This window comes from Rhamphochromis longiceps, linkage group LG11 (assembly GCF_057381845.1).
Source record: "Rhamphochromis longiceps isolate RC_006_pf linkage group LG11, R_longiceps_female_GT1.1, whole genome shotgun sequence".
NCBI classification, from domain to species: domain Eukaryota; kingdom Metazoa; phylum Chordata; class Actinopteri; order Cichliformes; family Cichlidae; genus Rhamphochromis; species Rhamphochromis longiceps.
This window is the reverse complement of record NC_140567.1, coordinates 25,110,001-25,124,918: the sequence shown is the minus strand read 5'-3', so window position 1 is coordinate 25,124,918 and position 14,918 is coordinate 25,110,001. Positions and strand designations below refer to the sequence as shown.

At 40.1% G+C, this 14,918-nt stretch overlaps 2 protein-coding genes and 1 long non-coding RNA gene across 4 annotated transcripts in view; 1 reads left to right on the top strand and 2 right to left on the bottom strand.

Annotated features, from left to right (window-relative positions):
- Nucleotides 1-523: 523 nt before the first annotated feature.
- nppcl (natriuretic peptide C-like) lies at nucleotides 524-5,004 on the bottom strand. Of its 2 annotated transcripts, XM_085423271.1 has the most exons (3): nucleotides 4,884-5,004; nucleotides 4,160-4,332; nucleotides 524-3,924 (listed from the first exon to the last, which is right to left on the bottom strand). In XM_085423271.1, exons 2-3 carry the CDS (start codon nucleotides 4,256-4,258, stop codon nucleotides 3,628-3,630), a joined length of 396 nt encoding a protein of 131 aa, XP_085279397.1. In that variant the 5' UTR covers nucleotides 4,259-4,332; nucleotides 4,884-5,004; the 3' UTR covers nucleotides 524-3,627. The 2 variants fall into 2 exon arrangements, with proteins under 2 accessions (XP_085279397.1, XP_085279396.1); XM_085423270.1 differs by lacking the exon at nucleotides 4,884-5,004 and having other exon boundaries at nucleotides 4,160-4,383.
- LOC146659270 (uncharacterized) lies at nucleotides 4,223-5,041 on the top strand. The gene is made up of 3 exons (XR_014913789.1): nucleotides 4,223-4,359; nucleotides 4,461-4,563; nucleotides 4,933-5,041. It is a non-coding gene; the product is annotated as an uncharacterized LOC146659270 (long non-coding RNA).
- Nucleotides 5,042-6,495: 1,454 nt separating this feature from the next.
- The window catches only part of ncapd2 (non-SMC condensin I complex, subunit D2), a 23,451-nt gene continuing 15,028 nt past the window's right edge, over nucleotides 6,496-14,918 (bottom strand). The window contains exons 23-32 of the mRNA XM_085423228.1: nucleotides 14,540-14,651; nucleotides 14,286-14,409; nucleotides 13,879-14,034; nucleotides 10,773-10,950; nucleotides 10,599-10,693; nucleotides 9,905-9,985; nucleotides 9,149-9,332; nucleotides 8,408-8,576; nucleotides 8,196-8,312; nucleotides 6,496-6,806 (exon numbers count right to left, since the gene is read on the bottom strand). Coding sequence (XP_085279354.1) covers nucleotides 6,724-6,806; nucleotides 8,196-8,312; nucleotides 8,408-8,576; nucleotides 9,149-9,332; nucleotides 9,905-9,985; nucleotides 10,599-10,693; nucleotides 10,773-10,950; nucleotides 13,879-14,034; nucleotides 14,286-14,409; nucleotides 14,540-14,651 — 1,299 coding nt within the window. The 3' untranslated portion in view covers nucleotides 6,496-6,723. The remainder of the gene's footprint in view (nucleotides 6,807-8,195; nucleotides 8,313-8,407; nucleotides 8,577-9,148; nucleotides 9,333-9,904; nucleotides 9,986-10,598; nucleotides 10,694-10,772; nucleotides 10,951-13,878; nucleotides 14,035-14,285; nucleotides 14,410-14,539; nucleotides 14,652-14,918) is intronic.

Sequence of the window (14,918 nt, the reverse complement as noted above, 5' to 3'; positions counted from 1 at the left end):
AGCCAGCACTCCTGATAGTGAATCCAAACCTGGCATGGCATCTTGTCACCAGAGAAGCATTTGAACTTGCAACACTTTGCAGGTCTAACTGAATAAAATTGTAATACTTAGTAACTTTTATTTTCCAACTCAGCTGCCCACAGGGTCCGCAGCAGACCTGCAGACGTGTCGTTCTGCACCACAGCTGGACAGTGATGGTTTGTTTTATGACTTCTGTCCAACAGTTCAGGCATAGCTGAACTACCACCACCCCGAGTGCATGCATGCCAGTCTTGGCCTCTGCTTTGCAGCTTAAGGTCAAAGAGGGGAAGTAAAGGTCAAGCTAAGATTAGACACAAGCTGCCTAGTCAACACTTGGGCCATGTCTGTACTGTAAATGCTGCCTCACTCAGATCACATGTTCTTTTCATATTACAACAGATGATATATATATAAAAATATATATATAGATATATATATATATATATATATATATATATATATATATATATATAGATATATATATATATATATATATATATAGATATATATGTATATATATATATATATATATATAACTCGACCCACTGTAGACAGGCAGCAGCCACACAGCCACGGAGTAAAACAAGTGTGGAAAGGACTGTTTTACTTAAGAGAAATGTGAGTTATTACTCAGCTAGAACTGAGAAATGTGTTTGAACAGGAACTTTAAACTAGAATATCTACTGTAAACAGGCTCTTTTTTTGTTCAAGTTTATTTTATCAGCAGCGGGAAACAAACTGTATCAACTGCACATCAGTGATCAGCATGCAGGCACGTCTGCAGGGAGGAGAGGCCTTCAGCTACGTTTGTACAATTTGTCTCCTTAAAGCACAGTGCAAAGTCCAAAGAGCAGCTGTGTGTGGCAACGAGCAGATGAACAAGAGGAAATTCATACTGCCATCTTGTGTTGTGGTTCAAGCAGCCACCAGGTCAAGCTCAGATGAAAAAGAAAAGGGACAGTCTTAAAATTATTTCGTTAAACCCTAAAAAGAAACCAAATTTCTACAAGAGGATTCAGCCAAGACTTACGTATCCATACAGACTGTAAGATTCCACGTATAAGGCTGATGAACAGTGAACATACAACAAAAATGTAACTTTTTTTTTAGCAAAGGTTAGAGTTTGGGGTATGCTAGCAGGGTTCTGAAGTGAGGAGACTTATGGGACCAGTTTGTACTCATAAATCAGGAGCATTCCTGCAGTAGAATAAAAGCCATTTATAATTAGAACAACACGATCCTAACAGTCAAGCACAGACATGGCTCTGCCCTGTTGTCCGGGTGCTTTGCTGCTGTTGGGAGTGGTAAATCTGTGTTGCTGCCATAGTTTATGCTTTATATATCAGGCGAGTTACAAGAAGAGACATTCTCTCAGGGAGTAATTTTAACGCCTGTTAATTATTGGAATTTCCAGTAAGACAATGGCCTCAAACGTGAGTATAAGTCAACTAAAGCTTTCTCCAGGCATCCTCCCTGAATGAAAATCTTTGGCAAAACACCATGTTATGAAAAAATCATCCACCCATACATCCAGTTTCTTAAAAACAATGGGGCTCGGAGCTTATCCAGTTGTCATAGGTCAAAAGGTGGTACGCCTTGGACAGAGTTCCGGTCTATCTCAGGGCTAATGACGAGATACAGACATTCACACCCACAATTTTGAGTTACCAGTTAACCTAAAATGCATGTCTTTTAAACTGTGGGAGGAAGCCAGAGTACCCAGAGAACCCATGCAGCCACAAGAAGGACATGCAAACGCCACACAAAAAGGCCCCAGACCCAGTGTTAACCACCACACCGCCGTGTCACTTCATGCTTAATTCACCAAAGTCATAGCTGGTGTGTTTTACTTTATTATAATCAATAGAATCATTTATAGTAATGGAGATTTTTTTGTTGGGAGTGACGGAGATGAACAGGATTAGAAATGAATGCTTCAGAGGGACAGCTCAGGTCGAGCAGTTTGGAGACAAAGTTAGAGAAGCAAGGCTGAGACGGTTCGGACATGTGCAGAGGAGGGACAGTGGATGTATTGGACAAAGGATGTTCAGGAGGGGGCTGCCAGGCAGGAGGAAAAGAGGGAGACCTCAGAGGTGGTTTAGGGATGACAGAAGGTTGGTGTGAGAGAGGAGGATGCTGTGGGATAGGGTGCGATGGAGGCAGATGAACGGCAGCCAAAAGAAGAAAATATACCCATTAGAATCACTTGTAGGTTTTCTGGGTAAGTGAAAGGCTGTGGCAGGAAGAATATGTTTTTAGAGATGTACATTTATTTAAATGTTAGGAAATTGTGAAAAAATATAAAAAGGTCATAACAATTTCTCTCAGTTTTTGAGAGCCTTGATCAACATCTTCAAATTGACTTTTGAAGATTCAAACATTTGTAGTCCCTCAATGTGTGAAAAACAGAAAACAGGTGGAACCAGAGAAATGCTGGCCATTAATTTTCAGTCAGCTGTTTAGGCTCTGATGATTTTCAGATGTTAGTAAGCAGTGATTTGTCATTATAAAACATTTTCAAGTTTCTCTAAATCTGCAGCTGGTTTGAAGGATCTTGAATTTTAGGACACAGTGAAAACCTAACATGTTTTTAATGCGTACTACATGAGCTCCTCACAAGTTTGTGCATTACCAGCAAATTACGTCATAGTGTCGACTGTTAGATTTGATATACTTAACAATGAACATCCTTACTGTATGTTAGTCCCTAAAATATGTCGATTTTTACAACTCTGTTACTACACAGATTATTTTATGCATTCACGCCATCTAATTCTGTAAGCATGTTAAATCAAATTCTATTTAAGCTTATAGGGAAAAAAATTAGCATTTGTTTTTCTTCCCTGGGAACTTTGTTGTAATGCCAGAATAAAAAAACAGTTTTGGACGCTGCAGCCGATCTTCAAATGTTGACCGCTTTTGCCAGAACGACGAGGGAAGAAATGAACTTCCTCCAACAGTCATGAGAAAAAATAATTTAGAAGAGTTATTATATCTGTCATGAGAATTTGATGCTCTGTTTTGAAGGACAAATTGAGATGACGTGTGTGAATACAGAATGAACCATGTGGGCTTTTTAATGCAAGGAAGGAACTGGATTTTATGCGGGGTTGAAGTTAAAAAAAACAACAAAAAAAACCCCAGAACGCCACAAATGTCAAATCCATTTATTCATGCAAATCATAAGTAAACAAAAATAAATTGCAGAAATTTCTGATGCCATCATTTTTTGACTATCCACATCTATTACGGCTGCTTTTAAACAAAATCACCTGTCCACAAAAGGTCTAAACGTTTACAGAGTTGCAGACAAAGCTAGAAGTACGGAAAATGCTAAATTACTTGAAAAATAAGCCCGGAAATTGATGGTGATCATTTGATGTAAACACAGCACACATGTTCTAATATTCAGGTTAACATTTAGATATGGAATAAACTGTGAAGCATCTGATCTACACTGGATGAAACCACATTAGCAGCACTGTAAGTTTACACCATACTACACGCATGTAAACATCCTTCTCTGCAGGTGAATGCCTATGCATGTGTGTTTCCTAATAATCTAAGAAGGATGTAAGCAGTCTTTAGTTTCCTCCTCTGTCTCCACTAACAGCCCAGTCCACTCATAGACCCGATCCGATCCAATTTCAGGCCAAAGCATCCCCGATTCCACCCCCTCCGTGACCGGTCCGGTTCTGCTCGCTTTTGGTTGGCCAGGGTGCCCTTCAGCAGACGGAGCCAGGGGGTCTCGGGCTGAGTTTGTGCATCAGCCCATTTGGGGTATTCAGCAGCTTTGGACCCGGAGGAGAGGGTGGACTGCTCCTCTGCTTGGCTGTTGAGCATGTTCTCCAGGTCGTCAAGGGTCAGAAGGTCATTGTAGCGTTCCAGAAATTGCTCCACAAACTGCACAGTGGAAAAAAAGAAGGAGAAGATGATGAAATTTAATTGTCGGGGAGTATACAAGGGACAATAATTCAATCAGTGATACATTTCATTACTCTCTCTCTGCTTATTCTTTCCTGTTCTGCCTCCCATCCTTTGTGGACTCTCCTTGATTCACTCTGAATTCTCCTCAATCTATTTTTTTTTTTTTTTTTTAAATCCAGCCCTCCACATCCACTCCAATCTCCTCCTGTACCTGCACAGCATCAGGAGAAGGATGCAAAGCACGAGCCTCTGTGATCTCCAGGGGAGTCAGGAGGAGCAGAGCGGCACAAAGCAGCACAGGGCACAGCATGGCAGCAGATGAGGATGAGGAGCAGGAATAACTGCAATCACACCGGCTCAGAAGATTCAAACACTGATGAAATCCTGGAAAAAAAATTTTCATTATTCAATGTAAATATTTTGATATAAATACTGAATCTCCACTAATACTCCACAGATTGTTTATTTGACAATTTAGTGTCTAAAACACATCTTTTATTGTGTGTTCACAGATAAACATTGCTGCGCAGTAACAAGTGACGCAAGGAAAATATGCACAGCAAATATAATGTATGCACGGGGCATCTAACTGAAGGCAACTGGTAGTAAATCGAGGTCAAAAGAACTCAAATTCATGAATCTTAGAAAATAAAATTGACATTTTTAATTGTTATTTGAAAGAAAAACATTTCATTTTTGCAGCATCTTAAATTTTAAAAATAAATTAATAAAAATAAATAAATTGAAATATTAGAATTATGAATAAAGAGCTTCTAAAATGTTAATTCTCTCTATATTTTTACAGATATCAAAAAACACTGTCTGGAGTTACTGTGTAGCGATTTTCTTTTATGTAATGCAAGATTTTATTTTACATTCTTTAGGATATGCTAATTCTAACACAACTATGAAAGAGGAAATTTAAGAGCGCTCACCTGTTGTTTGGTTCTTTCTCAAAGCTCTTGGTGTCTTCTGTTATTACAGACTCTTCTCCATCTCCTTCGGTCGCTCAGCTACCTCTCACTTGTTGGCACCTGCTGGGAGCATCACTATCTCACTCAACTGGCTCCTCCTATTCTTCGCCTTCGCTCACTGATGGAATTGGAGGGATGATTTTCTTCCTCTTGCGTCTGTCCCTTTGGCAGTGGCTGAATGCTGGGGCATCAGCTGGGATGCTGCAGAGGTTTTGTAGAGCCAGAGACACCCTCCGCCCCCAAGCACCACCACCCCCACACCATCTTCCTCCTCATTTTTTCTTTGGAGTGATGTCATAGCCTTGTAGAGTCATTGTCATTGCCAAGGTGACTGTGTAGTTTGGACCATGTTAACCAACTGGCCTCAGCCTAAGCTGAGGTCAGAGGGCTGCATTCAGCTGATGCCTTGTCAAAAGTGACCAGTGGCTATAAAGCTTTGCATATTTCAGTCACGACTTAATCTGAATTATACCTTTCCCATGTGGTGACAACACTCTTTGTGCATATTAGCCACCCTCTCTTTCCTTTGTCTCCGTGGTCTTTCCCAGCATGCACTGACCTCCCCTCTCTGTTGGGTTAGTTACAGTCTGTCAGTGCCATCTGCTGTCGGACCCCCTGCCGACAAATTACAACACCATCAGGAGCTGCGCGATCCAATGCATTGACCTTAAAGGTCAGCAGCCTGTGATTATTTCAAGTAAATAAACCCCCTCAGAGATCAGATCAGATGTTTCAGTCTTAATCTTTCACAAACAAGAAATTCATCTGTGCACAGTACCAACTAAAGTTTAAAAACTAAACATTTACTTCTATTTGCACACTTAGCACCCACTGAATACATTTAAACCATAATTTGTCCTCTGATAAAAACTGAGCCGCTTTTGCAATCACATTGTTATCATCCTGCGGCTGGTAAGTGTCTTTACATAACGTATCAAATCGCACATACAGAAAAACGCACCCCTCTCATGTTTTCGGAGGACAATGTGTGGGAGAGGGAGTAGGCGAAAAGGAGAGATTAGTGATGAGGCAGGGGGGAGGAGGAGGGGAGGGGGGTTAAACTACTGTGTGTGATGTCAGTGGAGAGAGGAGCGCTGGAAGAAAAGTAGGCAGGGGAGAGTAGGAGGAAGAGAAAGGGATGGAGAAAAGCACCAGGCAGAGAGCAGAGGGAGACCTACAAAAGAGATTGATTACAGGAGAACAGAGGCGGCCAACTAGGCAACAGCAAATGTGTCAGACAGAACAAGAGAAAAAAATAAAATGCAATTGTAACTAAAAAACAAAACACGCTTACTGGCGAGGAATGTGGTCATCAGAGAAAGACTGAAACCTGAAATTGTTGAAAACAACATATGAAAGGAAAAGAGAGCTGAGGAAGGTGAAGTAGGGAACCATGTGGGGTAGTAATACTGTCTGGGCAAGCTGTGGCAGCCCATTAAACACCGCTGTCCAAACATGATACAAGCAGACATTCAAAGCTGTTTGTAATGATGCCATAAATTTACTCGACATAACCCAGCGGACTCGCAAGCCTTCACACATTTGAGCAGAGGAATAAAACTGAGACAGGGAGGTTTCTTTCTCTCTTTTTTAATGAAAAACAGAACCAGGTTTATTAAAAGCCTACTTGATTTTGTGTCTTTACACATTATCATGCCTAGTTTAGATTGGTGCCAAGTACCAATATTAAAAGAATAAAAATAAAATAAAAACCAACAAGTATAAAATATCATTACAGATAAAAGTATTTCCAAAGATACACAGAAATAAGATTTAAAAAACAAAACGAGAACAATCAAAGTTAGTTTCTGAGGCGAGCTCGTCGGGACGTGCGTGCGATGGGCGTTGTCACTTTAGGGGTCTCGCTCTCTGCCATCACAGCATCTGATGGAGGTGGAAAAAAAGAAAAAAGGAAATTGAAACATAATGAAGTGGGACGAGTAATGACGATGTCTGGGAACAGCCATGCACTATAAGAACAGCTGAAAAACCCGCACAAGAAATATTCAGGAATAGATTCAAGTCTAATTATTTTAAAATATATTTTTGTAACTCAGAAGTGTTTCAGTAACTCAAGTCTAATCAAAGGCTTAAAAAATAATCTTACCTGAAACACTTTGTCTAATTAATCACGGAAAGCATAAGATAACTGGAGATGATAACAGTTCTCTGGAAATGGTGGTTAGTTTTTCATGTCGTGTAATTTTTAAAAAAAATTTAATCCTTCAAAGATATCCACAGATCTTGGATTAGTGCTGCAACAATGCACATCTCACTTTTTAGACCGAAGGAGGTCCAACGGTCTTAAATCGTCTCAGCTGCTGCTCCACAATCTCAGTCTAGTGGTCTAAGCACTCTGAACTCTGGTGTATTGATCCAAAGAATGTTATTGATTTGTAACACTTGATTTATAGCACTATGTCAACTCTACAGTGCAGCTTATCCCACTGCACATTGTAGCAACACACACCTCACCTAACCACAACACCTGCCATAGGTCTGACTGGTGCTTTTTTCTCTGTACATAACTTTATCAATCAGCTATTAAATCTTTGTTTATTAGCTTCTAATTCAACATGAAGCAGCTCGGAGCAGAGCAGACACACCAGAGGACAAACGCATAGATTCAATGCAGTACTATAAATCATGTTTTACAAGTTAATGAGACAAATTGAATACACTGCAGTGACAAACAGAGCATACTAAACACTTGACTAAAATCCAGCGAACTGGATGACAAAGTTTCTGCTTAAATAACAGACAACTGTTATTTGCTATTATCTGACATGTTACAATTCAATGGATTTAATAAGGAAAAAAAAATGAATTGCCTTAAAAATATGTATTTAGATGACAAAATAAATCAGCAGATGTATATTAAAAGGGGGCTGAGTGTGCTCCAGATTCTGATTCTTGGAGAGGGAGAGTAGCTTTGCATGACGCAGGTCAAAACTATCCTTATTGGTCTTCTACCGAGCCCCTCACATCATCCTTTTAAATAAGGCGTTTTAGCTTATTTAATAGGATGCGTAAGTTAACTTTGTTATTTGCTGCTCCTTGCAAACATAAGGTGAGTATCCAACACACAAGATTGAAAAAAAAAAAAAAAAAAAAACAATTAAGAGGAGGGGAAAGCTCAACACGTCCCCTTTAAGGATAATAATTTTTGATTCCAAGCAACTGACCCGCTGCAAAAAGTAATTTCTTACAAAACCCATTAAAACTGTTTGCAAATTAAGTGTAATAGTGACTTAATGAAGTGGCTTCACTCACCCTCTTCATCCTCCTCCTCATCACTGCTGAAGGTGATTGCAGGCTTCTTAGACTTGCGAGATTTGCGAGGCGTGACAAAACTGTCATCACATCTTGAAACTGGAGGCTTTCCTTGACCTGCAATAAAAATAAACATAAAATTTATCGTGTAACTAAAATGAGAAACAGACTATTTCTGCAACAAGGTTCTTCAAAGCAGGCTGACTCCTGACCTTCCTTTGACTTCAGCCGGCCTCTGGTGGGCGCAGGTGTTCGCGTGACTGTCTTCTCAGCAGACACTCCTGCTTTCTGGTTTTCCTCATCCATCTCTGGGCTTTCCACATTCTCCAGCCCCCGTGTGTGAACTGCAGTCAGACGCTGTTCAAACTCATCTACCTGAGCCTGGAAAACAAAGTTAACATTAGCATGGGATGGAATGAACTGGCATTTTATCTTTCACTGACCACTTAAACGTTCAGCACACCAGTCTTCTCCAGACATTTACAGACAATAGAAGCTTTTGATAATAGACAAAGTATCCACCGTTCAACTTTAAGTCTCACGTCTGTGTGGATCACACAGATGGCTAATAAGCATTCCCGTCATAGCTCTGTGAAGTTGGTCCAAAGGGTGCATAGACAGGTGCAGTGGACTGGTAAAATGGTAAATGGACTGGTTCTTATATAGCGCTTTTCTACTCTGAGCACTCAAAGCGCATTATACAACTAATTCATTCACCCAATCACACCTATTCACAGAAGCACTTTTTCTAAGCTGTTAGTGCCTATCTAACATTCACATCTGATGGATGCATCGGAGAGCAACATGGGGTTAGTATCTTGCCCAAGGATATTTGGCATGCAGACTGGGATCGAACCACCAACCCTCCGGTTAGTAGCTGGCCTGCTCTACCACCTGAGCTACACATGACTGCGTGGTCACTGCAGAACTGACTTAAACAGGGAATAATATACCTTAAACTGTGGTTTAGCCCCACGACGGAGCTTGGCGGTGATGGAGAGCAGAGGCTGGTAGACGCCCGGTTCAGTCAGCTTGTCACTGTAACACTCCCAGCATTCCTGCAGCCTCTTGAAACCGCGCTCACACATGGAGAGCAGAGACAGAGACACGGCCAAGTCACACCACTGACGCTCTGTCCTGATGAGAGAAAGAAAATCTGAAGATGAGAAATTGTGGGGAAACCTGACTTAAGAAAACAAAGTGCACAGAAATTCTAAAACTCAATAAAAAAAAAAAAAAAGAAGCTCATTCCTCATGAACATTGCATTGCCCTGACATTTAGACCAAATCTCATTTTCCCAGAACCTTCTTATATCCAAATTCATTTTGCCAACGTATAATATAAAATGCCCTTCATTTGAGCTTTGATAATGGACGGAGTATGAGTCAGAAGCTCAAGCATGGCCAGGCCAATTGTTCTGTCTACAGTCCCCAACTATACAGGAAGACAGTTTCCATGACAAAATCTGTGAATAAGAAGATGTCGGTGTAGGTGACAGGTGAAGTGAACTGTGAATTTGCATTAATTGTCAAACGCTCTCAGTGAAAACGCCCACTAATTACCCACACATCCACCCCCGCTTCACACACGATTAAATAAAGCAGGACAAACGAGAAAGTATAAAGGAAATGGTAAAGAAAAAACAAAACAAAACAAAGGATCCAGGTTAGAAGTGAGGATGGGAAATAAATGGAGGAAGAGAACTCACTTTGCAGTTCTAAAGCGCTGACACAGTTTCTCTACTAGAGACTCGGTCTGCCTTTCTTTAGTGATGTAGGAGAACAGCTGTCTGCAAACAAACACACACAATATAACATTTATTAAAAAAAGAAAGAACATTCAGTTGTTGAATTTCTCCTAAAAAAAATTCTTAAAGTCAAGTGAGAGTGGTGTATACTGTATATTTATACTGTAGGTCCCACTGAAGTTTTATTTTTAATATTGTAAAAGTGTTTGACTTTGCTAAACTACCTCTTCTTCCAAAAGGTATATAGGTATTACATCTTGTTCTGACTTTTCAGATATATCAGAAAACTAAATATTTTGCTTAAAAACTAGCTAAATAAATTAATATTGTTTGCACAACTTGTGTTTTTGTTTCTTATCCAGTCATTAAAAATATAAAAATAAAAATAAAAAAACAACCTAATTAATTACATTAGAACATTTGCAGAATATTTGTCATAGATGGAACCAGACTAAGGAACAGTGTAGTAAGTATTCTTGTGTGTAAGATAATGGGGTCTTAATGACAGTAGTCATTTCAGTTGCCAAAATAGCTTGATTGCTTGGGGGTTAAACAAGGCGTCATTTGCATCATTTGCCCCAAGTCTGTGGTCTGCTTCACAGTTGATGCAGTAAGAAAACGAAAACACGACATGGTACACAGCTGTGCATCTCACTTCATAATAGTGTTGAAGTCCTCTGAGCTCATGCCTCTCTCTGGGTCGGACAGGCGGCTGATGATGTCTGGGAGCAGGTTGTATATCGCATTGTCCTGATGGGTAACACAAAGAAAATGGTTAAAAACACTCCCCGTCACTCAGATTCCATCAAGCCTTCTGGATGTGGTCTACCTTTGTAGCAAGCTCATTGAAAAAGTTCAGGGCCAGGCTGTTAATGTGCGAGTCAGGGTCAATTAGCAATACAGCCACTTCGCTGACTTGACCTTTGACCTTGAGGACATCCTTAAGCACCAGCTGAGTGAGAACAGTCACAGCTGTCTGCCTTACTGAAGGAACCTCATCACTCAGCCTGAAAGATAAAGGAAAAAAATAATGATAATTATACATAGTATTTCCTTCGTTACGCATCATCTGATCTTCTAATGATCGTCGATTTTCCATTAATGGGAGAAATGTGTATTTTCAAAGCCCAATTCAATGATATCTTTTAAATTTCATTTTCTGATGTGGATATTTACTGTAAATTATTTCCTACAGCCCACTCTTTGGTAATCCCCTTTTGAAAAAAGTTGCACTCTACAAACCATGATAGCTTATTTTCAAAGCTGCATTTTGCCATAGTTGTCCTCTTAAACACAAACAACATGCTGGCGTACACACAAACAAAAATCATTCTGATATTTAGCAGGTAAGGAAACCAAGATACCTTTCCATCATAATTAAATATGCCACCTTTGATCACTAGCAGTTAACACAATACAGTTAGCGCTGAGGGAACTCTCAGGTTTCAACACTGGCAATAGGTTAAGAAACAGAAAAATCAGTCAAACTGTTCTGGGATAATGTTCTTTTAATTTTAGAGGACACAACAGGTTGTGACATCCCTAAGGACCCCAGAGTGGTGTTTCTGGGTCTCGTACCTTGTGGCAGGATTAGAAGCACAGTTACCTACTGCTTCAAATTTTGACTATTGCATGTAAAACAAAAGAAACTAAGGACTAAAGCATGGACGATAGAAAACTATACAACTTAAAACACTGGTCAAAGGGTAAGACTATAGCAAGTGCTCCCGTTGATACTAACTATGTCAGATTATTGTGCTGTAACCATTTTACTTTCTGACCAGGTTTTAGACACTCTAGTATAGGGGTGTCAAACTCAAATACACAGTGGGCCAAAATTCAAAACTGGAACAAAGTCGCTGGCTAACATTAATATTTATTGAAATATATTTATTCCTCCAGATATAAGAATGAATCTTTTCTTATGGACTAAAACACGTTTTGCTGAAAAACTGAATATGGAACAAGCAAAGCTTAATACTAAACAATATATATATATTAGCTGTATAATACCAGTAGGCCAGCTCTAATAGTAATTTGGCATGGCTTCACGGGCCAAATGTAATTAGGCTGTGGGCCAAATTTGGCCCACGGGCCAGAGTTTGACACCTATGCTCTAGTAGATGATAGAGTGCCTAAAAAAAAAAAATCTGGCATGTTTAAATTTACTACATTTATTCCAGGATTTTAGGTCTAATGACTTCCGAAGTATAGGAATAGACACATGAATTGTTCAGAGTTGAAAAACACTACACCTGAATTAATTTTACCACCACCGCTAATGTCAATAGGACACAATATCATTTTCAGCATGATGATGGACAATTTGTTCAGCATAAACTGTCTAACATCTGGGGAGAATGAATGTGTGTACAAAATGACAAATTTCAAAAAGTTGGCATTGAGATACTGTACTGGTTAACTGAAGAATCTGTTGGAGGTGCTAGAGGAGAAAAAGGCTGGATTCATCTTCTGACAATGTGAATGAAAAAGTAATGGCAAGTCACTGAGTAACTGTGTGTAGCCACATTGCTTGTTTTGCAGAAACATAGACAGAGGCGAAAATGTATGGCCACCTTTGAATTTGTCATCTCTCCTGTCATACCAACTTATAATTAGCCATAACTTTACTGAAACCAAACAACATTGGTTTCAGTAAAGTTTAATATAATGGGACTGGACAGGCTGTGGCATGGCAATCTGATACCACTCTGAAACCAATTTAGATTTACTCTCACCCAAAACCACAGCGCAAAAGAAACTCATTAGCCATTTCTCATTTATGGCAGAGAGCAGCACTCCTGGCAGACGATCAGAAACATGTGCATGGTACTTCCACATGCCAATGCAGAGGCTTACAACAGCAATGAACAGGGTAATTAATTCTTAATGCGCTTATCAGGAGGCGCCAGCAGGGCAGCAGCCTCGAGAACAGTGGAGGTGTTGGTGTGAGGCAGACAATTAGGGAATACTATGAAATGCTTATCAGGTACAAAACACTAGGAGGGCAATGACGCATTATAAAAAGAACAGAATGTTTTACATGTCCAAACCACCTAAATGTGAGCATTATCAGGCATTACAATTAAAACCCCACTTCATCAAACAGAGGAACTTCAGCTTCTAAGTTGGCTACAGAAAAAAAACAACAGTGCAACTTTGTGCAGGAGAAATAGACTGCCAATGCTTTTTTAAAATGAAAGCATACCTACAAGTTGAAGAACATTTGACTTTTCTCAAAATTATTCCCTTCTGCTCACACAGCCACTCTGTATAATTACAACACACTACTCACTGGCTCCAGCCACAAACCATGACATACTAGTAATTAAGCTGTTCCTTGTCTAAAGGGGCCGTTGTCAGAGGTGGTCCGAGGTTCCATCCCAGTTCACGAGTGGGGGTGGGTTTTATATAAGCCACAAGGCAATTTTTGGTTCCTATGGCAACCGTAAGGGTCAGAATACAAGGCACACATGAGAGTTTGCTAACATAGATCATCTGAAAGTTTGTTCCCCCCGACCATTAAAAAGTCGTGATGGAAAGAGTAAACTTTTCCCATCATGTGGCTCAGTGGAGCATTGTGACAGTGGCAACACTTCAGTGGCTGAGAATCGCCGCACACCGAGATGTCGTGTTGGTGGGATCTGGATGAAGATGGCTCGAGACTACAAGCAAAGGAAATAAGGGGTGGAGGGGGGTGTTGTATGCCATGAAATGATGAAACGTCATTTACAGTACTCCCACTCAGCTGAGCCATCAAGCGTAGGCTGCCACTTATAATCTTGGGTGGGAAACAAATCTACGGATATTATGATAATGTAGTCCTAACTGGAAGAGAGTTTATTAGTATGGGGGGAGCGATAAGAATGAGCTGCTACTGTGACAAATTTGTTTCACATTACTGGGATGATCAAGCTGAACATGTAATTACATACCTGGCATAGAGATTTTGTGTCCAGGGCTCCAAAATATTTGGGAAACGGACAGTGAGGTCCCCCAGGGCTATTATGGCATTAGCCCTAACCACAGGGAGAGTAGAGCGCTCCAGAACAGTAAACATGAGACGGATGTTTTCTTCACACACTGATGGGCTTTTTAAGAAATACAGGAAAAAAAGAAGAAAGAAATGCATTTAAAGTCTCAATGTTTAAGTTAGCAATAAAGTTGCTAACTGCTTGGGCCACTAAGAAGTAATAAATCTTTCTTTAAATCTTTAAAAAAAAAAAAAAATTCCCCTCAACACAGAATTACAGCATTTCTTCAACCGTCAGCATAAAAACCTAATTAATCACCAAACAGTATTACCACTACATAAATGTAGTGAAAAGTGAAATGTGTTTACCTAATCATCATGTACTGAGAGAGTGCCAGACAGGCAGCAGTGGTGAGCTGCGGGTGGGAATAACGTCCTGGGGAGCCGCAGACTCTCACCAGCAGGGGAAGGAATGCACTCAGCAGGTTCTCCTCTAGAGAGCAGAGGGGAGGGAGGTGGGGTATTTGTGTGGTATTTATAAAAAGACTGTAGTATGAATTGAGGGGTTAATGTTGTTTAGTGTGACTGCAGACAAACAAAAGAAAAAAGGTTGGGTTCTTTACCAGCCAGTAATTCTGTCTCACAGATGTTTCTGATGAGTTCAGCCTCGGTATCTTCAGCAGAGGCACCAATCAACCCAAGCTCCTCCTCCATAGTGCTCTCATTGGCTGTTTGCTGTTAGGAAATCATTACATATTAAAATAGATTACGGTTTATGCAGAATAATATAAAATGCAGCCACTACAGAGGGGTGTCCTACAGAGGAAGTCCACCAGACTTTCTTTGCCTTAGCTAGCTTGACAAACTCATGGGCATCATGACTGTGGTTTTCAACTTGCTGAACCAAATTTTCCTGCTTCATGTTCTGTGCATGATCATATAAAATGGGGTGTTTCACACCTCATATGATTCTCACAAAAATGATCTCTACCCACATTATTA